Below are 22648 nucleotides of genomic sequence, written 5' to 3' on the forward strand. Positions count from 1 at the left end.
AAAAAAAAAAAAAAAAAAAAAAGATTATGTTCACTGATGCTTATTGCAGTATTATTTTTGGAGTTTAAAATAATGCATGATACAGAATTATTATTTTAATACATTATATAAAATTCAAAAGATGTAAAAGGGATTAGAGGGAAAAATCATTCTCCTCTCCCTTCCAGTCTGTCTTCTATTTTCCCGATTTCTCTCCCAGGAGACAACCAGTTAGTTATAAATATTCCCAGAGATACTCTTTACCCATATAAGATTATACATATACATGTGTTTTACAATTTTATTTAATTTTCTATTTAGAGGTTAATGGTAGCATGCTACATAGACCTAGCAAGCTACTGTATGCACCTTGCTTTTCTCATTTCCTGTCTTTCGGAGTGTGCTCCATTCTCAGTAGGCAATATAGTGCAGAGGTTGAGAGCACAGACCACTGGGTTTGAACAAACTCCACTCTTTACTAGCAAAGTCATCTTGGGCAAGTTTTTTAACTTCTCTGGACCTTAAGTTCTTCATCTGTAAAATGGATATAGTAGTCCCTACCTCATAGGCACAGAATGACTGTAAGGGGACTCAGATATGAACAAGATAGGTAAGGTCCCTGTACCCTTGGAGCCTACCCTCCAGAGCTTGTACAGACATTCATTACCGACTTACAGACATAGGGTATATGTGCATGTGCCTGAGATGCTTCATCTAATACTGACCACAGACACTTCACCGCATGTCTTCAGAATGATCATCTATTGTGGCTGCACAGTGTTCTCTCCAGTTGCTATGTGCTGATTTTATTAACTATTCCTACTCTGTTGGACATCCATATTGTTTGCATGAATACTTCATAGTCTTTGAGACATTACTCAACTGCTTTTCAAATGAATTGTCCCAGTTTACAGAGTGACCAGTGACATGTGAATGAATGGGCCTGTGCCATGAAAATCTCACCACCATCGCCTATATGTTTTTGCCATTTCTATTCATTTAATAGGTTAAAAAAAAGGGGGGCCTTGTTGTTTAAACTTCTTTTATTTGATTATTGTTAAATTTTAACCTTTACTTCCTCCTCTTAAGTGCATTATCTGCTCACATCCTTTGTTCTGTTACTTATTTTGGCTCTAAATGTTATAAACAGACTCTGTGCAGTGATGGCTAAGGGCTCAGATTCTAGACTCACACAAATCTGGTTTATGTCCAGCCCTGCTACTTAGAAGCTATGTGACCTTGGTCACAGGGGTTTAGGGAAATGCTGAGGCAAGGAAGGGCATTTCCAGCATAGGGGCTCTCCTGAGAAGCTGAATTAGCGAGAGGTTGGTGGCCTGGATACATTTAAGGTGTGGTGGGACCTTGTCTGGCTTCATCTAATAAGGCTACCATGAGTATTTTTGGTTCGTTCTGGAGTGGTTTTCAAATGTGGCATTTGCAGTGAAGGCAGTCAGCATTGGGCCTCAGATTCAGAGTTTCTCTATGGAAATTAGATCAAAACTTACAAGAGTGCCAGGGAAAGGTAGGGAGGGGCAGTGGGAAAGCTGGAAGCCCCGGAGTCAGCCTGTTCTGGCTTTGAACCCCAGCACTCCCAATGCATAGTTGAGAATATGTACTTTGAGTCTCCGTTTTCTCATCAGAAAATGGAATGGTCATGTCAGTACCACATACTGTGAAGACCAGAGACAATTTATGTCAGGGGCCTTGCACACACAATTAAGGCACTCAACAAATGTGGGTTGTTATGAACCCACAGTGGATGGGGAAACACAACTGCCATTGTGGAAGATGAGAGCAGAATTCCTCCTGGCCATTGTTAAGCCACCAGCCTTGCTCCTTCCCTTGGTTTGTCACTGCTGGAGGGACTACTGCCAGTCCTGCAGTGGGAAAATGAGCTTTCAAAGGTACGTTTCTTTTATAGAGTGTCCGGTAGGAATTCCTTGGGGAAATTTATCTCATGGAAATAGGAGAAGGACTGACTGGATATCTCAAAAGGTGACTCTTTTAGTGACTGAGTCTCTTTTCTAGAAGAAAAGGATGTTTGGATTCTCAGCAGCCACATCTGCTTTTGAACTCTGTGCGGTCTGTGCCCTGGCCTCTCACCACTCCCAACACTCCCCCTTTTATTCGAACAGAGGAAAGTTGTGTTTGTTGACCACTCTTTCAGGGTGGGAAAGGAATGTAATGTATGCATAGACTGCCCAGAATTTCCTGTTAGACACCCATTCCAAACCTCAGCCCTGGGATGCATTCCAGAGATTACAGCCCAATTCTCAAAAAGAAGAAATGGCGCATTCATTTAAATGTCCCTGGCCTTCAGAAAGAATTCCTCCTCTCCCCAGTTTAAAAAAAGAAAAAGGTGTTTAGCTTATTCCATAATAATATAGTTGTGAATTCAACTCTAAGATCTCTTCAGGGTTGTAATGGCTCTGACATTCCCACATGTGAAGAAATAGCCTTCACTTGGGCAATTTCAGTGTTCAGTTTTGTAGCATTAACAGCATTGATGTCCCCATTGATGCTTGGTACAGAGCCTATGTTTAATGTTCTGCTATAAATACTTGAACAATATAAATCTGCGATGGATTACCTTCTTAGTTCTGCTCTTGTAACAAGAAAGAAGCTAGTTTGAGGGAAGACTTTTGGTGCTTTGAGTCATTAGCAGTACATTTGGTGTGTTGTCAGAGAAAACCAGACCTGGGCAGTAGTTAAAACAGCAAAAGCAGATTTTATTGAAAACTGTTGCATTAGAGGGAAAGAGACCTCAGTCCAAAACCAGGCTTAATTCTGAACACAGCATGATTAAGTGAGTACTCACAGCCAACGGGTAGAGTGGGAATCGGTGGATAGAAAATTGCTAAGAAGAAACATCAGAGGTAGGGAGGCTTGTGGCTTAACCAACTGCTATGGTTTAGACGTGGTTTGTCCCCACCAAAACTCATATTGGTGTGCAGTTGCCATTGTAGTGGTGTTGGGAGATGGGGCCTAATGGGAGCTGTCTGAGTCCTAGGGGCAGATCTCTCATGAATAGGTAAATGCCATCTGGCCCGAGTGAGTTCTTGCCCTTGTGGGACTGGATTAGTTACCTTGAGAGTAGGTTGTTATAACGCAAGGCCCCTCCTCACGTTCGCCCTCCTTTTGTGCATACCCCTTCCGCTTTGTGCTTTCCACCGTAAGTTGAAGCAGCACGAGACCCTCGCCAGCTGGGCTACCCAGTCTTGGACTTCTCAACCTCCAGAATCATGAGCCAAATAAACTTCTTTTCTTTATAAATTACCCAGTTTCAGGTATTCTATTACAGCAACGCTAAATGGATTGAGGCACTGAACTAACAGAATTCTTGATGAAGACAGGCCAGGGTAGATCAGACATCACCTGGGAGATGGTAGAGGGTGAGGAACCCAATTAGATATGAAGAGCAGTCAGATACAGAGGATGGGGGATTCTTACTAAACTGACTTAGCAGGGATCTTGCTAAATTTGGATTTTACAAGGAGGTACACAGGTGGACCTAGGAGTTCAGGAATCTGACTGAAGTTCGGTCAAGCAAAGAGTCTTGGTCAGTGTTAAGGCAGTTTTTTTCTGAAAATTATATCATGCTGGGTCTTCAGAGATCCGGCCCCTGTACTAGCACATTTATGTTGTGAGAGGCTGGCTCGGCACCATAGAAATGAAAGGCAAGCCTTTGTTTTTTGTAGCTACCAAGTTGTAGTTTCTTCACTTGAGTAGAAACTTGAATGATTAGGGATGGATTCATAGTGAGTAGCAGACATTTCCATCTACATTCCAGCTACTCTGATCTTCGTCCTGAACTCCTTTGATTGTGTAGAGTTGTGTGGGGTGCTGGGAGATAAGGAGAGATGGAAGCTGTGTATGCGTGGGTGGATGTGCTCAGGAACGTATGTGAAGCTCTGAATCGGTGCAGACCTCAGAGGTTTGGGTCCTGAAGCCAGGGGTTAAGGATGGTTCCAAAGCCTCCCCACACCTTGAATCTAAACCAGATTCAAGATATAAAGAATTATAAAAGGTGGCCGGGCGCGGTGGCTCAAGCCTGTAATCCCAGCACTTTGGGAGGCCGAGGCGAGTGGATCACGAGGTCAGGAGATCGAGACCCTCCTGGCTAACACGGTGAAACCCCGTCTCTACTAAAATACAAAAAACTAGCCGGGCGCGGTGGCGGGCGCCTGTAGTCCCAGTTTACTCGGAGGCTGAGGGCGGGAGAATGGCGGGAACCCAGGAGGCGGAGCTTGCAGTGAGCCGAGATCGCGCCACTGCACTCCAGCCTGGGCGACACAGCGAGACTCCGTCTCAAAAAAAAAAAAAAAAGAAAGAAAGAATTATAAAAGGTCACTGGTTTTATGGCATGGGCAGATATCACACTAATTAAGAAATGCTGGCTGTTTGGGGGTCAACATTTCAACTTCTGGATACTGAAGGGAACCAGTTAGGTCAGGAAGTACAAGAGAAATGCACCCTCAGCCTACGATATGAGCTGGATGTGGACCCTGTTGTGCCTCCATTTGTTGGCATAAACATAAACATCTGTTGGGTAGCTCTTTAGACCAGTCTTCTTGGGCCACTGAAGGTCCAAGCCCCACTATCAGCCTCAGTAGACTTTCCCCTGAACATTTCATGGTTTTTCTTTTCTCTTTTTTTTGAAATGGTGTCTTGCTCTGTTGCCCAGGCTGGAGTGCAGTGGCGCGATCTCAGCTCACTGCAACCTCCACCTCCCGGGTTCAAACGATTCTCCTCCCTCAGCCTCCCAAGTAGCTGGGACTACAGGTGCCTGCCACCGTTTCATGTTTTTAATTATAACACTTTCTTTCTAACCGTATTTAATATGAGATTTTGTAGAAAAGACTTGAGTCCTAAGGTTTGTTTTAAGCCCCACGTGTGTAGCTGCTTTTTGTTTGTTTAGTTTCTATCATCATTACTGTTATTATTATACAGAGAAAACTTTACTGGATAGGAGGTAAAGTTTTAAAGAGCTACTTAATGTTCTAACTTTAGACTTCACGTAACCTAAAACAAAATGGATCTGCCTACGTGTTTTTTCATAAAGCCAGGCTGTTTTTGTGAGGACCGTTGTCTGGATACAAGCTAAATTCTCCATGTTCACAGCGAGACCCTGCACTGTACCTAAACCAGTCACAGTTTTTTGTTATATTTGAAGCTGCTGGTAGATTTTCTCTCTTACACAAACATACATGTTTTCACTGTGCCCATACAACAGTCCTGTGGGGTAGGGATTATCGTTCCTGTATTATTATTGCTATGGAGGTAGGTGAGGTCACACCAGCTAACAAGTGGCAAGGCTGGGACTTGAACCCAAATGTAATTCCAGAGCCTGTGTTCTTTCCATGTAACATATTTAAAGTCAATTTCTAAATAAAAAATTTCACTCTAGGCTCTTAAATGGCCCACATGTGTAATTTGCAAATATCCTGGATCTTGGCTGCATTGGTCATAATTTAACATTTAAACTCAGTAGTTTTAATTACAGAGCTAAGACATGACATTCATGATACAAATCTGATCCCATCACTCCCCTTTTCCATAACATCAAATCCAAATTCATCTCCTTGGCTTGCAAGGCCCTTGCTGTCATTACTCCCATCTCATACTCCTTGCTACTCCTTTGATTTCTTAAATGTTTCATGCTCTCTCTCACACCATGCCTTTTACACATGCTGTTTCCCCACTTCCCTGCTCCTCCCACCACAAAAAAATTAATGAAACTTTCAGCCAGCTTCTTTCAAGAAGCCATTTCTGGACTGGGCACAGTGGCTCATGCCTGTAATCCTAGCACTTTGGAAGGCCAAGGTGGATGGATCACAAGGTCAGGAGTTCAAGACCAGCCTGGCCAATATGGTGAAACCCCATCTCTACTAAAATACAAAAATTAGCTGGGCGTGATGGCGGGCACCTGTAGTCCCAGCTACTCGGGAGGCTGAGGCAGGAGAATCACTTGAACCCGGGAGGCAGAGTTTGCATTGTGCCAAGATCGCACCACTGTACTCCAGCCTGAGTGACAGAGCGAGACTCTGTCTCAAAAAAAAAAAAGTCATTTCTGTACCCCTCCCTATTCACAGTCCCCAGTCTAGGCTATGTGCTCTTCTTTGGGCCCCAGGAGTACCCTGCACTTTCCCATCCTAACAAGACTCATTGTGTACCAGAAGTACATATTCAAACGTCTCTCCTGCTAGATGTGGGCTTCGTGAGGTCGGACCCCTGCCTATGTTGTTGGTCAATGTTTCTGTACCACCTAGCATTGGAGCTTACATTTTCAGAGACAATCCTTTCCATTTCAAATCACGTAAACCCAATTATATTGGCTTAGGAGCAAAAGGGAATTTGTTTACTTACATAATTGAAAATTCCAGAAGGGTCTGGTTTTAATAAAATCAAGTCCTCAGACAATGTCGTCAGAAATCTGTCCCTCTTTATAACCCAGCTCCTTTTTCCTCAGTTTTGACTTCATGCTCAGGTAGGTATTTCTTACCAGGTGCAAAGATGACTACCAGTTGCTCCAGGCTTACATCCAGCCATGTTAAGAAACCCAGCAAAAGGAGAACATCTTTTCCAATAGGGCTTACATGAATCCTTGCAGAGTCTTTGGCTCAGGGTGGGTCATGTGCCTATCCCTAAGCCAGTCATGTGGCTCAGATTGGCCAGCCCATGATAAAGGACAGAGTACTGATAGAGTGAGAGTGGTTCCCCAGAGGAAAATAGAGGAACTTTTACCAGAAAGAAGAGTAATGGATTCTGGCAGGCAAAAACTGTCAGATGTCCACTACGCTCCCCATCTATAATTGGTGCTTTGAAGATACTGGTTCTTGCTGCTGGGCCAGCACTCTGCTTAGAAGACCAGGGAGGCATTTGGAAGGCTTCCTGTCTTGTCTTTAGAGAGGAAGGCAATTGTCTATATGGGCACTTTAAGCTGCACCATTCATAGACCGTTTGTAAGCCTGTTGCTGGCAGATGGGAGGTCCCCAGCCCATGGGAAGGGGCAAGGGAGAAATGTGTATGAGTGAGAAACAAGGTCTTAATTTGCTGGGCTGCAATGACACCAGGACCAGGGGCTTAGGGAGAAGCATTAGCTCTAAGGGCATATCCAGGAAAACAGAGCCACGTGTTACCCTGTTCCTCCAGTGGATACACAAGGACCAGGAATAAGGCCCATGCCCCACATCTCCAGCTCTTTACAACCCTCTCCAGGTTTCTGCTTCACCCAGGTTTGCTCAGAGAAATGGAGAAAGTTAAGTCTTAGGATCACCTCGGCTACCTGTATCAAGGATTTCCCTTTACTCTCCCTGTGGGGTATCTGTGCCCATGGCATGTTTGTGTGCTGGGACTGGCTGTGGGCATGCTTGCTTGCTTTTTTTTTTTTTTTTTGGAGACGGAAGGCATCGCTCTGTTGCCGGCTGGAGTGCAGTGGCCCTAATCTCAGTCACTGCAAGCTTCGACCTCCCGAGGTTTACGCCATTTCCGGCCCTCAGACCTCCTTAGTACTGGGATAACAGGCGCCCGACACACCACGCCTGGCTATGTTTTTTTGTATTTTTTAGTTAGAGACGGGGTTTCACCGTGTTAGCCAGGATGGTCTCGATCTCCCTGGACCTCGTGATCGCCCGTCTCGGTCCTCCTCAAAACGTGCTGGGATTACAGGCTTGAGCCACCGCGCCCGGCCTTTTTCACTGTAAGCTCTGCCTCCAGGGTTCACGCCATTCTCCTGCCTCAGCCTCCCAAGTAGCTGGGACTATAGGCGCCCGCCACCACACCTGGCTAATTTTTTGTATTTTTAGTAGAGATGGGGTTTCACAGTGTTAGCCAGGATGGTCTCGATCTCCTGACCTGGTGATTCACCCACCTTGGCCTCCCGAAGTGCTGGGATTACAGGTGTGAGCCACCACGCCCAGCCTCTTTTTTTTTTTTTAAGACAGAGTCTCGCCCTGTCACCCAGGCTGGTGTGCAGTGGTGTTCTGTCAGCTCACCGCAACTTGTGCCTCAGCCTCCTGAGTAGCTGGAATTACAGGCGCCGGCCACCACACTCCGCTAATTTTTGTATTTTTAGTAGAGACAGGGTTTCGCCATGTTGCCCAGGCTGGTCTCAAACTCCTGACCTCACGTGATCTGCCCGCCTCGGCCTCCCCAAGTGCTGGGATTACAGGAATGAGCCACCGCACCCAGCTGGGCATGTTTTCATTGACAGGGATAAGGAGGAGAAAGAGGGTGGTCCTTCTAAGCAGGCCTGCCCCGGGCTGAGCCTTGGGAAAATGGCAGCATGTAGTAGCCTATAGGGGGATCCAGCAGGGGAGACTTGAGGCAAGTCTTGAGGCAAGAAGTCCCTGGAACCAGATACAGACCCAGCAGGCAGAATGCTGTGCAGAAGAGAGCTAAGCTTCAGCCACAGAGGGAATTAAGTAAGGGGATTAAGGAGGGAGAGTGTATGCTTCCTGCCCTCCACTTGAAAGCATTGTTCTTTTCCTAAGGGAAAACAGCCCCCAGCAGAGCTCACTGGGACACGCAACCCCTCCCTTTTCCTTCCCCATGTCTATGTCTACTTTTTAGAGCAATTGATTAGAATCACTTCCTGAGATTTTTCTAGTTTTGCTTTCTGAATTACAGTTTATGTAACCAAGATCTGTTATAGTGAGTTGTTTCTCCTAGTTGTCAGATATCAGAGAAAAAAATGTATGCCCGCAGAATCCAGCCTTTGATCCAATGTTCCTGGAGAACCCCCCTCATTTATGAAGCAAAAGCTTTTACGAGACTATAATAATAAAAGCTAAAATGTCTAGACCGGGTGTGGTGGCTCACAACTGTAATTCCAGCACTTTGGGAGGCCAAGGCAAGCAGATCACTTGAGCTCAGGAGTTCGAGACTTGCCTGAGCAGCATGACAAGACCCTGTCTCTACTAAAAATAGAAAAATTGGCTGGGTATAGTGGCACATGCCTGTAGTCCCAGCTTCTTAGGAGACTGAGGTGGGAGGATGTCTTGAGCCCTGGAGGTAAAGGTTGCAGTGAGCCAAGATTGCACCACTGTACTCCAGCCTGGGTGGCAGAGTGAGAACCTGTCTTTAAAAAACAAACAAAAATTATGGAGTGCTTGTTCTATGTTAGACACTGTTGTAATAACTCATTTAATTCTCACAACAGACCCATAAGATGGATATTTATTATCCTCATTTTATAGATAAACTGAGGCACAAAGAAATCACACAACTTGCCCAGGTCCTGTGCTATTGCTGGTTGAGCCAGATTTTGCACCTAGGCAAGTTGGCATCGGAACCCACACTCCTAACCACCACACGTTCTTGTAACTTGATGGGCTTTACCTGTCAAGACATGTTGAGATGCAAAATCAACAGCAGAAAGACAAGTCAAAAAGCAATTGTAGTGGTCAAGGGACAAAATGATGAGGACCTGAGTCAGGATAGGGCAGGGACAAGGGGTTGCTAAGGACACATTTAAGAATCGATTAGGATGTCAGAACCAACAACTTAATGAGGGAGAAGGACAGATGTCTAGCTTAGGATATTGGTACCCTGAGTGAAGAGGGGAGTGGTGAGCCCCATTTAGATATGCCAAGTCAGAGGCATCCAGAGGAGATGTCCAGCAGACAGGTGGATGAACTGGCCCGGCCCAAAGGCACAACTCAGTCATACACACATTCATTTGGGAGTTTGGTGGCCAAAGAAAAAAACGATCTCCACAGGGAGGTTGGCAAAGGCTTCCTGGGTGAGGTTGGCTTTGAGCCAGGCTCTGAAAAGCAGGATGCTCTGAGAAGTGGGGAAATGGGGGGAGGAGGAGTGGGAGAAGGGATGTCAGTGTGATGAGGAGTCTACCATGGAGGAAGCTAGGGAGTAAGGTGGGCAGGTGCTGGGTTTGGATAGGGGAGGTTATCAGGGAAAAGTGACAGAAAGCTTTGGAATGACTTTTGATGACTTCCTCCTCCTAAGTCTGATTTTTTAAAATGAAAATCGTTATGGAATATTTTAAACTGATGTTCATAGTTGCTACTCCCTCCTTTGCTCTTCCAAAGTAATTTCTTAAAACCAGTGTTATGGGGAGATGTATGCATTCAGCTATCTTTAATATCCTAAAAGACCTTGTTCTTGGATACCTGGGCCACCAGGAGACCTCTCATGTGTCTTATCAGTAGAAACATGTAAAGGGGGCAAGGGAGGAAAGGTGGTGAGAGGTAAAGTCTTGATCAAAGCAGAGAAACAGCAAGACCCCTTTTGTGTGTACAAGGAGGGTGAGCGGTGGAGCATGGATGCCAGATGAGAAAGCCAGCAGGAGCATTCTACCGGGCAAAGGACACTTCTTTGGTACCTTTTCACATGGGCCTTCTCTGGTTTTGAGTTTAGTGGATATATTCAGTCTTGTTGATATCATAGACCAGGAGTGGCTGTGGGCCGTGGCAGTAGCCACATTGCTTCTGCAAGGCTGAGAACACTGCTGTTGCCTGGTTTGTCTCACGGGCTTGGAGTGTAGAAGCATAGGAATTAGGCTAACGGTTGAGAATTAGAAGAAGGATATGGTTTAGAAATAGCACAAAGTTGCCGAAAGAGAGTTTAACAAGACTGTTTACTTCCTCCCCCCCCATTATTAGAGCAATACATAATTACCAGAAAACATTTGGAAAATGTGGAAGAAATGTAAACACTTATGGTCCGACAATTAATTACTGTTAACTTTTTGACATATTTCTTCCAAATGTTTTCTTAATTGTAATCTTTTTTAGTTTGCTTTGCTTAGTTATGATCAAATCAGATATACAAGAATATATATTAACTTTTTCATCTAATGCTCTAACGTCAACATTTGTCCATCAAACTGAATTTTTATTTCATGTGTCGACCAAAACTCCCTTACCAGTTTATGAGCAAGTCAAGGATCTTCTGGATGATAGCTGGGGGAGAGAAGCAGCAACTGGGGCTGGAAGGCAGTAGGGTCATTAGTCCAGAGCACCCACGTCTGGAGCCCTATTCAGGAAGAAGTGAATGCTGAGTGTGGGTGAGGCCAGTGCTGGTCCTGAGGAAATCCTTCCATTTACCCTTTGCTCTTTATGAGCAAAGAGACCTCATACAAGTACACCTCTCCTGATTTTGAGAGTTCTAGACCAATCCAAGAGTGATTAGAAAATTAGCCACCGAGCCTCCAAGAAGTTCCTGCAGGCCCTAGAACTAACCTTATTTGAAAGGAAGAATCCTGGAACCTCCCACACCTATGAAAATGAGACCACTTTAACTGCTGCACTCTTTATACAGAGAAGGAAAGACCTGGGTAAGCTGCCTTTCCCTGTCTGGAGGCACGATGGCCTCCCAGGTGCTCGGATAACTAATTTACTGACTCCGTTAGCTGTGTGTACCTTCTGTAGAGTAAGTAAGCATGTGGTAGAAATTATGAGTAGTGTACTGGTTCCAGGTTTATGATTTTTTTAGTATGTAAGTTCATTTGTTAATTAGTTGGCTAGTTAGTTGTGGGGAAGATTCATGTCATCCAAGGATGAAAATAGGACCTGGAAAGGTGCTTTCTGCAGACTGCTCAGTTTCTCTGAGACATGAACAGATAGCTTGTTTACTTGCAGAGGAACGTGCTATCAGCTAGGGAAAAGATTTTTTTTCTTCCCCTGACTAAATTTTCTGAGTGTGGGATAAAAATTAAGACATTCAGAGTAACAATGAAACGGTTTAACGTATCATTTATATTAAATACAAGTTTATTGCAATGCTTTTCTCTCCCTATTTGGTGTGTTCCACCTTCTTAATCTAACCTAAATTGTTTCAAGATTGTATTCAGCATGGCACATGGGGAAATCACACAGTTTGGAAACAGGCCCACTTGGGTTTGAATCTGGCAAAGGAACCAACACAATCCTGCTGTATTTTCTCAATAGTTGTATATTCTCAGCAGTAAGATGGAAGCAGTAACACCTGTCTCCTTAGGACTATGCAAGGTGAGGTTTGTGAACTATTGGGACCTACAGCGTTGGCCCTTGGTGAACAGTGGTTATTATCTCTTCCCACACTACCACTTAGGAGGCCCACATGCCTGGCAGTCCCAATGGCCTGGTCTGGCCTGACCTGCCCTTGAAATGAGATGCCTGAAATGTGATGGCTGGTGCTCTATGCATGTACCTAAGGATGCTTGAGGAAGATAAAAACAGCCAGCTTTCTCAGAGATTTATGGTTCTGAAGTTCATCTTTAGTAAGTGCTGATCTTAAATTCATACTCACTGGGCCATTTGCCCAAACCCAGGGTAGAAACCATTCATATCTGTGGAGTTGCTGGAAGAATAGCTTTTCAGTCCCTTTTCAGAATTTCCATCTGAATGCACTTAGTTTTGCTGCTGGCAGAAGAGTACCCCAAAACATTCAGCAAAGGTTTTATGATCTCTTGGGAGGAAAGGTGTTACACAAATCACTCCTAAGTGCACAAAAAGAGGAATTGTGCCAGAATTGCTTTTTGGGAGAAGAGATAAGCTCCAACAGTTATCATGTGGACTTAAATCATTTCCTGCACTGGCAATTTTCCCATTAACCCTAAGCATGGTCCCTTGCCTGCGGCCTCTTCTCAGAGCACCACTGACCCACCTAGGCATGGCATGTGGTGGGACAGTCCCGGCTGCATTCCCAGGCAAATACTCCTGCCCCTCGAAGTTGTGAGCCCTTCCCTGAGGGGTGTTTTTCATCTATACTAATTTTCACCTTTTATTCCTGACTTGTGGCAGCTTGTCGTGAGCCTTAGATAAACAGAAAGGATGTGTCACTCCCTCCAGTGTCTTAGTTCAGGACAGGCCAGGGCACAGTATTGCCCTGGATCTCATGAAGATGGGCTTTGCCCTGGCTGGCCCTACTGGGGCAGGAACACGTGTTCTCCATCCAACATCTCCTGCTGTTTATGTTTTTTAAGTGAAATGGAAGCCTTCAGCCCTAAGCTCTGTGGATCCAGGCCCTCACCAACTTCTGGACAAACTCTTGGCGAGTTTAAGCAGGCGGTTCTTTTGTGCCTTTACATATCTTATTTCTTAACCCACGAAGTTAAGTCATTTCCATAGTGAGCAGGGGATGTCCAAGAACCTAGATTCAAAGTGATTTTTTATTGGTATCCATAATGGAGAGATGCTTCCCAGAGAGTGTCAAGTCTGATTTGTGCCTGAAAGGATGTTTATTTTGAAGTAGTGCTTGGTGCAGGGTGGGAATACTTCATCTGCTGAGTTCAGGAATGCAGATGGGGACTGACCCTGAGGGTGAGTCAGTTAATAAGCAAGCAGCCCCTGCTGGGCTGAGGTCAAAGGGATCCTGTCCAACCAGAGGGATTGGACTCCATCGACTAGCTGGCTCCTGGGATTCTCACATTGGATTCACAGTTCTTTAGAGTAACTTCCAGGAGCCCCTCATCTTCTCCTCCTGAGCTGGCCCTCGGGGCAGAAATCTGGGGTCTGGGGGGGCAACTGCACACTCAGATTTTTGCATTATATTACAACTATCAGTACATGCTGCAGTTGGCCACAGTGTGCTCTGTTTTTGTTTCCAGCTTCCCAGTGCAACGTCAGCTTAAAGAAGCAGAGGAGCCGCAGCATCCTTAGCTCCTTCTTCTGCTGCTTCCGTGATTACAATGTGGAGGCCCCTCCACCCAACAGCCCCAGTGTGCTTCCGCCACTGGTGGAGGAGAATGGTGGACTTCAGAAGGTCAGTACTGGCGAGGAACTGTGCACTCCATAGAACTGCAGCAGCGGCATATCTGTCCCATCCTTGATGAATATCCTTAATAAGAATATGCAGAGCCGGGCGCGATGGCTCACGCCTGTAATCTCAGCACTTTGGGAGGCTGAGACAGGTAGATTCCCTGAGGTCAGGAGTTCGAGACCAGCCTAGCCAACATAGTGAAACTCCGTCTCTACTAAAAATACAAAAAATTAGCTGGGCTTGGTGGCAGGCGCCTGTAATCCCAGCTACTAGGGAGGCTGAGGCAGGAGAATTGCTTGAACCTGGGAGGCGGAGGTTGCAGTGAGCCAACATCGTGCCATTGCACTGTAGCCTGGGCAACAAGAGCAAAACTATGTCTCAAAAACAAAAAACAAAAAGAAAAGAATATGTGATAGTATGTGTACAGCCATTTACTTAAAGATTTGAAATTACCAAGAAAAGTAACCTTTTTTGATAAAGGATATCTCATTTAGCAACTAAAGATCATATTTGATGGGAGTTACGGGAGTCACTTCACATTTTTATAACATTCTCTCTTGGGAAGTTGAATGCATGAAACAGTTAAACAACCAGTAGCAGACTCACAAATAGATAAAAAGAGAAACAGACATAGAGAAGAGCTAACAATAAAATAATTGAGTTTAACTACCTTGTTTAATAATAAGCATGTTATATATTCTTTTGTATGTATCAAATAAAATATGTCAGATTGTCACAATAGGTCAAAAACCAAAGTCTACCAACATGCTGTCTAACAAACGCATCTGAAACAAAGTTACTCAGAACAGTTAAAAGTATAAGGATGAGGCCAGGCATGGTGACTCATGCCTGTAATCCCAGCACTTTGGGAGGCCAAGGCAGGCAGATCACCTGACGTCAGGAGTTTGAGACCAGCCTGGCCAACATGGCGAAACCCCTTCTCTAGAAAAAATACAAACTTAGCTGGGCATGGTGGTGGGCACCTGTAATCCCAGCTACTTGGGAGGCTGAGGCTGGAGAATCGCTTGAACCTGGGAGACGGAGATTGCAGTGAGCCAAAATCACGCCACTGTACTCCAGCTGAGTGACAAGAGTGAAACTCCATCCCCCCCCCCCCAAAAAAAGTATAAGGAATAAGGATGAGCAAAGAGACCTCATACAAGTATAAATTAAAGAAAATAAGGGTTATAATATTAATCTCAGTCAAAATGGAATTTCAGGGAAAAATTCACTGAAAGAAGATTATTCATCATGAAGATAGTTGACATTTGAGGACACAAAAGTCATAAAGCTTTATATTCCAAATAACATGAGCAAAGGACACAAACAGGTAATTCACAAAATAAGAAATACAGATGGTTCAGTCTTGTTGATATCATAGACCAGGAGTGGCTGTGGGCTGTGACAGTAGCCACATTGCTTCTGCAAGACTGAGAACACTGCTGTTGCCTGATTTGTCTCACAGGCTTGGAGTGTAGAAGCATAGGAATTAGGCTGAAGGTTTTCATATGGTCAAACATATGAAAAAATAAGAATGTTGCACGTATAAATACATGAAAAATATTTTACTTGTTTAGTAATCGAAGAAACACAAACTAAATAATGAGATACCATTTTCCAGCTTTCAACTTATTAAACATATTTTTAAACACAATATTTGGTTGTAGCATGGAGTGGTAGGACGGAGGATAGAGAATGTAAATAAGTTGCTGCTAACAATGTTACTTGATGACACCTTTCTGGAGGAAAATTTGGCAATATGATCTTAAAGCCTTAAAAATATCCCTATTTGTTGATGCAGGCAGTTACCCTTTATGGACATAATTATGAATGTGCAAAGATTTAACCATGAGGTCCCACCCAGCATAGATTATAATACCGAAAAATTATAAGCAACCTGATGTTCAACAATAGGCAGTTGGTTAAAAAAAAAACTATAGAATAACTGTGCAATCAAATAGCATACAGCCCTTCAAAATGATATGTCGTAAATATTGCTGATATAAAGAAATGGATAGAGTGTCTCTCTTGTTCTCTCACACACATACACACACAAGCATTTATAAGACTAGAAGGATGTATGCTGAAATATGAAGAGGTTATCTCCTATTACTCACACTGGTGGAATTATAGCTAGGATTTTCTCCTTCCCTCCATACTTTCCTCAGTTTTCAGAAAATGAGCTTAAATTACTTTTATGATTTAAAAAATTATTTTAAAACCACATATGGATGTATAGAAGGGAATTCTGGGAAGATGACAGCCTGAGCACGTGGCTCTGACTGTTAAAATTCCCTCCCAGGATAAACCCAGGTGGGCCTGCTGTTGGAGCCTGGAAAGTGCATTAAGGCCCCCAGTTTCCCTGACACCTTCAGGGTAGAGAGCAGGCACAGGATTTATTCTCTCTGTTACTCAGTAAGAAGCAGGGAACCACCAACAGAGGAAAATGCTTACATCTCCCTGAGTCCTTAGACAAACACTCAAAAGTATAGTCCCATGAGGTCCACTAGCCAGAAGGAGCTGGCGGATCGCCTTAGAAAGGGCTCACACTGCCCACACAATGTGTGTGGTCCTTTGAGGGGCTGCCCTGGTGAGCTGGATTGCTTCCAGTGCTTTTGCCTTGGAGGAGCCAGTAGTATAGGGGCTTTCTTCATCTCTGAGGTTTGTTAACTTGGGCTCTGCTGGGCCATGAAAACAGCATTCCTTGCTGGGCCTTGCAGTACTCACTCATTTGCCACTTCCCAGAGAGCCTCATAGACTGACCTGCACAGACACTAAGAGAACCCACAACCTGGTGCAAGCAAAGAAAAATGCAGCCTCCACTGAGAAAGTCCAAGTTGAAAAAACTGTGATGAGACTCCCACTGCGGTAAAACTAAGGGAAGAGATGGAAGAGAACTTTAACGGACAACTCAGGAAATGAATTATGAGTACAAAAGTAACATTTGGAATTTAAAAACTCATGATTTCTAAATATAAAAATTCAGTAAATAAACAGAAGGAGAATGGTCACTGCTGGGAACTGAATTCATGTTCTGGAAAGGCAAGTGGAAGATGAAATATCTTACAATTCAGACCAGAAACACAGAGATGGTAATTGTGAGAGGGGACAGCAGGCATCTAGGAGATGGAACATGCAAATGTTAAGAGTTCCAGAAAGAGAAAAAGTAGTAGAAGAAAATTTTCTTGAGCTAAAAACAAAGCTTGAATCTGTGGATTGAAGGAGCTTACCAAGTGGACAGCAGGATCAGTAGAGGAGCGCATGCCTAGATGTATCTGTTGAAATTCTGAAGTTTAAGGACAAAGAGAAAGTCTTACAAGATACTAGAATAAGTTATTTTCAAGGAAAACAGTTATATTAGTATCAGACTTCTCATCAGCAACACTAAAAGCCAGAAGACTATGAAAAAATATTTATAGGCTACTGAGGGAAAAAAATGGAAACCAAAAATTTTGTATGTGACCAAGATATCATTTATCTGTTGAGACAAAAGTTTCTTAGATATGTAATGATTCAGAGAGGGAACAAAACATAAAAATCTGGGTGAGATTGATACTCAGTTATGATATAATTATTAAAAATGTTAGAAATAGGCTGGATGCAGTGGCTAATTCCCATAATCCCAGCACTTTGGGAGGCCGAGGTGGGTGGATCACGAGGTTGGGAGATCGAGACCATCCTGGCTAACACAGTGAAACCCCATCTCTACTAAAAAATACAAAAAATTAGCCTGGCCTGGTGGCGGGTGCCTGTAGTCCCAGCTACTTGGGAGGCTGAGGCAGGAGAATGGCATGAACACAGGAAGCGGAGCTTGCAGTGAGCCAAGATTGCACCACTGCACTGCAGCCTGGGTGACAGAGCGAGACTCAGTCTCAAAAAAAAAAAAAAAAGGGTTAGAAATAAGCTGGGTGCAGTGGCTCATTCCTATAATCCCAGCACTTTGGGAGGCTAAGGCAGAAAGATCACTTCAGCCCAGAAGTTTGAGACCAGCCTGGGCAACATAGGGAAACCCCCATCTCTACAAAATAAATAATAAATAATTAGCTAGATGTGGAGGTGTGCACTTGTAGTCCCAGCTACTCTGGAGGCTGAAGTGGGAGAATTGCTTGCACCCAGGAGGTCGAGGCTGCAGTGAGCCATGATCGCACCACTGCCCTCCAGCCTGGGTGACAGCAAGACCCTGTCTAAAAAAACCCCCAATGTAGAAACAAACATGATTTTTAGGAATAGAACTAATAATAGAACTGTAGTAAGTGGCACAATTAGAAAATAGATCTTTAAAATTCACAGAGGGAGTAAAGGAGAAATAAACAAATTGAACAAGCCATCAATATTAAGGAAAGGGAAAAAGAACAAATAATAAATAGCAAACATAACATAAAGAATAGGCATAAAACCTAGTTTGATGAACCAGATTCTTCTAACAAAGACCAAGACTACATCAGATTGGTTTGACAAACTCAGCTGTATGATATTTCCAAGAATATGCCTGTCATCAAATAGGAATGATTTTGTCAGTAAGTAAAAGAAAACTGCTGGGCATGGTGGCTAACGCCTATAATACCTGCACTTTGGGAAGCCGAGGCAGGAGGATCACTTGAGGCCTGGAGGTTGAGGCTGCAGTGAGCCTTAATCGCTCCATTGTCCTCCAGCCTGGGTGCCAGAGCAAGATACTGTCTTGAAAGAAAGAAAAAAAGAGAGAGGGAATGAAAGGAGAGAGAGAGAGAAAGTGTGAAAGAAAGAAAAGAAAAGGAAGAAAGCTGACAAATAATAGCTTAGACAAATAGGGGATTATTTTCTCACATAAAAGCCTGGGTCAGGTAGTTACTGGGGTTTAGATTTCTGATGATGCCATCAAGAACATGTTTTTCTGTCTTTCTGCTCCCCTATCCTTTGTGTGTTTGCCTTCATCCTCATGCTTGCTATTTATGATCTCAAAGTCACAAGCTTTAGATATCCTATCCACATTTAAAGGAAAAAGATAGGGAGGGGTGACACTGGCCATGTCTGTCCTTTTATGAAAAGTAAATGCTTTCACAGAAAAACCCAGGAGACTTCTGCTTATGTCTTATTGGCCTGACATAGTGCCTGGCAGATTTCTTTTACTTACTGCCAAAATCATTTCTATCTGATGGCAGATATGTTCTTGGAAACAGCATACAGTTGAATTAGTCAAACCAGTTGGGTATAGCCATTTGTCACATGGCTATCCAATAGCAACAGGGGAGGAATTTAGCCCAGCATATTCTTGCTCTCAACAAAATCAGGAGAAGGGAAGAATGACTCATGAGTAGATACACTAGTCAGTGTGGGTTTGTTTATGCTTCAGTAACAACCTCAAAACCTCAGAGGCTTAAACAATAAAAGTCTATTTTTCACTCATGCTACTTCTTTATAATGGGTTGGCTGAGGCTGAGCCTTTTGTTCTGTGGCACTATCCAACAGAAATATAATGTGAGTCGCATGTATAATTTAATTTTTTCCAGTAGCCACATTAATGAAAATATTTTTAAAACAAGTGAAATTAATTTTAATAACATGTTATTTAATCACTATATCCGAAATATTCTCTCGATATGTAATCAATAGAAAAAAATATTAGTGAGACAATTTATATTCTTTTTATCTTACTAATCCTTCAAAATCTGATGTGTATTTTACACTTACAGCACGTCTTAATTTGGACCAGGCACATTTTGTGTGCTCAGTAGCCACATGTGACTAGTAGCTACCGTACTGGACAGTATAACCATCTTATCCTCATTCACATGCCTATACCCCATCTCTTTGCTTCCATGACTGTCACAGCAGGACAAAGGAAATGTGACAAATCACATTGGCTCTTAAAGTTTTCACTCAGAAAACTCAGAAAAGCATGCCTCATTTCAGCTGACATTTTATTGGCTAAAGTAAGTCACATGACTGCATTAAGTTCAAGGGGAATGGAAGCGTAATCCTCCCACATATTCAGAAAGAAAACTGGAATTATTTGGTGGACAGTGCTAATGACAATTACAGTAGGTGACAGTTTCTGACATAACATCTAACATACAGATAAAGAAAGGTGGAAAATAAAGAAATGGGCAAAATATACAAAGCAGATCAAACAGAAAGCAAGAGTGGCAATATTAATATCAGATAAAGCAGAATTCAAATTCAAAAGCATTAAACAGGATAAATAGGGGTACTTTATGACAAATGGTCTAATACATGAACCGTATAGTAGCCCATAAACCTTTATATATAAAATCAACAATGCCACCAAAGAAGAAAACTATACATGATAAAAAGCTGTCTTCAAAAAATAAACAGCAAACAACACAGAAAAATCAATGGTAGGTTCTGGCTAATGGAATAAGCCAAGAAAATGAGACAATTGTTATAAACATGGAAAAGATACAAAGTTAGTCTTATTTGCAGATGACATGATTGTTTACATAGAAAACCCAAAAGACTACACCAAAGTTGGTTCAAATCATAAAAGATTTTGATTTCTCATGTTTATGAGAAATGTGTATGCTGTTTCTGGATAGAAAGGCTTAAGTTCTTCTGGGACAAAAAATGTCAAAGAAGAACCGAGAAATTTTAGAAAGAAAATAAGGAAGACAGCTTGGTATCTTTGTAGATGAAATGATATGAGGAAATGGCATGGCAGCCTTGGAAGCTTTCCTGGGGTGCTCAGCTGTATCTATCAGGAAATAGAAGCCTTTAAAGGCAGTTCCTCCAGCAGAGCTGAGCTCACTTGGACTTACTGTTCATTCATGAACTTCTATTAACATTTGTCAAAATGGCTTTTTAAAGAATTATGTTAACTTTGAGTTAATTTAGTTAATCCAAAGTGGGGTGATACATTATTTCCATAACACTTGTCAATCCGGGAGACCAGACACCAGAGAAAGAGCCCTCTCAGAGTGGGAGAGTGAATTCCCAGAAGAGGACCCTCTGCCTCTTGCCCCTAGCTTGCTCAGGACATTCAGAACACAAAGCCCGGGCCTATTAGATGTGGAAGCAGATTCCAGGCCCATTTCTACTGCTGATTCCTTAAGTATCTGTGCCTCTCGAAATTCAGCATGCCAGAGGAAGAGGGAAGGCTATGGACAGAATGGGACAGATGACCTCTAGGGTTCTATCTACCCTGCATATTTACTTCTGCCCTGGAGAAATGAGGATTTGGAGCCTTTGAGTTTCCAGCTGCTTCTGCAGCAGCAGCTTGGAGTAGCAGCCATTGCCACCATCACAGCCACAACCTGGACCTACAGACCAGAAGCCTCCAGAGGCTGGGAGGAGTCAGCACCCCAATGGCAAAGACCATGGAGGACTTTTAAGGGCAAAGACAGCATAAAACGGATTGTTGGACACTCACAAATACATGCATACCTCATGCTGTATACACACACATACATACATGGAAGCTTCTAGGGTAATTTTCAAGCCCAAATATCCTTCTAGATCAGCACTTTTGCTTGCTCATAGTGGACATTTTGTCAGGCCTTTCAGATGCATTGTTGTGATCTCTTGCATTATGGACGTGCTCATCTCATCAAAAGTGTGTTCTGAAGGTGCACCTGTGTGCAGGGGCTGTCTGCACTCTCCTACTAGAGCCGAGCTTCTCAACTTGGGATAATTTGCCCTCCAGGGAACATGTGGCAATGTCTGAAGACAGATTGTCACTAGAGGGGGAGAGAGCATCTGCTGACATCTGGTGAGTAGAGGCCAAGGATGCTGTTAAACATCCTGCAACAAATAGGACATCCCTCACAACAGAGTTACCCAGCCCAGAATGTCACCAGTGCTGAGGTTGAGAAACCCTACTCTGAAGTGGCCCAGCTGGGTATGGCAGCACATACCTATAGTCCCAGGTACTCAGGAGGCCGAGTCAGAAGGGTGTCTTGAGCCGGGAGTTTGAGGCCACAGTGAGCCATGATCACACCACTGCACTCCAACCTCGGTGACAGAGCAAGACCCCGTCTGTAAAGTAAAATAAAATAAAAATAAGGAAACCCAAATAGGCTGTGAACTTCTGGTTAAAATCTCCTCCAACAAATACTATGCAGCCGTGAAAAAGAAGAAGTCATGTAATTTGCAGCAACATGGATGGAGCTAGAGGCCATTAATCTAAGCAAACTAATGCAGGAACAGAAAACCAAATACCGTACATTCTCACTTATAAGTGGGAGCTAAACACTGAATACTCATGGACAACAAAGGGAACAACAGACACTGGGGCCTACTTGAGGGTGGAGATTAGGAGGAGGGTGAGGATGAAAAGACTATCTCTTGGGTACGGTGCGTATTACCTGGGTGACGAAATAATCTGTGCACTAAACCCCCATTTACCCCATAGGTAAATGACATGCAATTTACCTATATAACAAACCTGCACGTGTACCTCTGAACCTAAAATAAAAGTTTTTTTAAAAGTATGTCCTCCACCAAGTATGTCTGTAGGAGCAGTGACCTACTCTTGAGTCCCAGTATTAGGAATAATATTATTTAAAAGCTTCTTAAATGAATTTATCTGTGCAAGTTCTTGAACACTTTGATTTATTTGATTGCATTGTCTGTTGGAGAGCAGAATAGCTCTGCCTTGAGTGATGTCACAAGGAAGCTTACAGTCTTTAAGACAAGCCCAAAACCTGAAAAAGGAAGGAACTGTGGAGATCATCTCAAGAGGAAATGATACTTGCTCTTATACTGCGGAGGTGATGACTAGGGGTTAGAGATAATCAAGAAGTTGCTAAATTGTTCTCAGTGTCAAAACAGAGCTCAGAAAGGTGCCAGCCAGCTGCCATTGCCAGCCATCAGGTTTGGCCCCTTCATGTGAGACCTCGTTATCACTGTAACCCTCTTAATAAAAATGGACACATATTTTCACAAATTCTTCAGTGTACAAGGCATGAAGCAGTGCATCGCCTTATTAGGCCATCTAAAAAAGAAGAAACAGAAACTGGAAATGCTCAGTGGAAATAAA

The 22648-nt window shown here is 43.4% G+C and overlaps 1 protein-coding gene across 6 annotated transcripts in view; it reads left to right on the forward strand.

Annotated features, from left to right (window-relative positions):
• CTDSPL (CTD small phosphatase like) overlaps window positions 1–22648 on the forward strand; it is a 121440-nt gene that overhangs the window by 70716 nt on the left and 28076 nt on the right. For 3 of the 6 annotated variants that reach the window (XM_017847401.1, XM_017847404.1, XM_017847405.1), the window contains exon 2: window positions 13526–13680. In XM_017847401.1, the coding sequence (XP_017702890.1) occupies window positions 13526–13680 (155 nt within the window). Of the gene's footprint in view, window positions 1–12027; window positions 12197–13525; window positions 13681–22648 lie in introns of those variants that run through there. The other 3 variants (XM_017847400.1, XM_017847399.1, XM_017847403.1) reach the window with 3 other exon arrangements.

This window comes from Rhinopithecus bieti, unplaced genomic scaffold (assembly GCF_001698545.2).
Source record: "Rhinopithecus bieti isolate Rb0 unplaced genomic scaffold, ASM169854v2 scaffold_30015, whole genome shotgun sequence".
Lineage (NCBI taxonomy): Eukaryota > Metazoa > Chordata > Mammalia > Primates > Cercopithecidae > Rhinopithecus > Rhinopithecus bieti.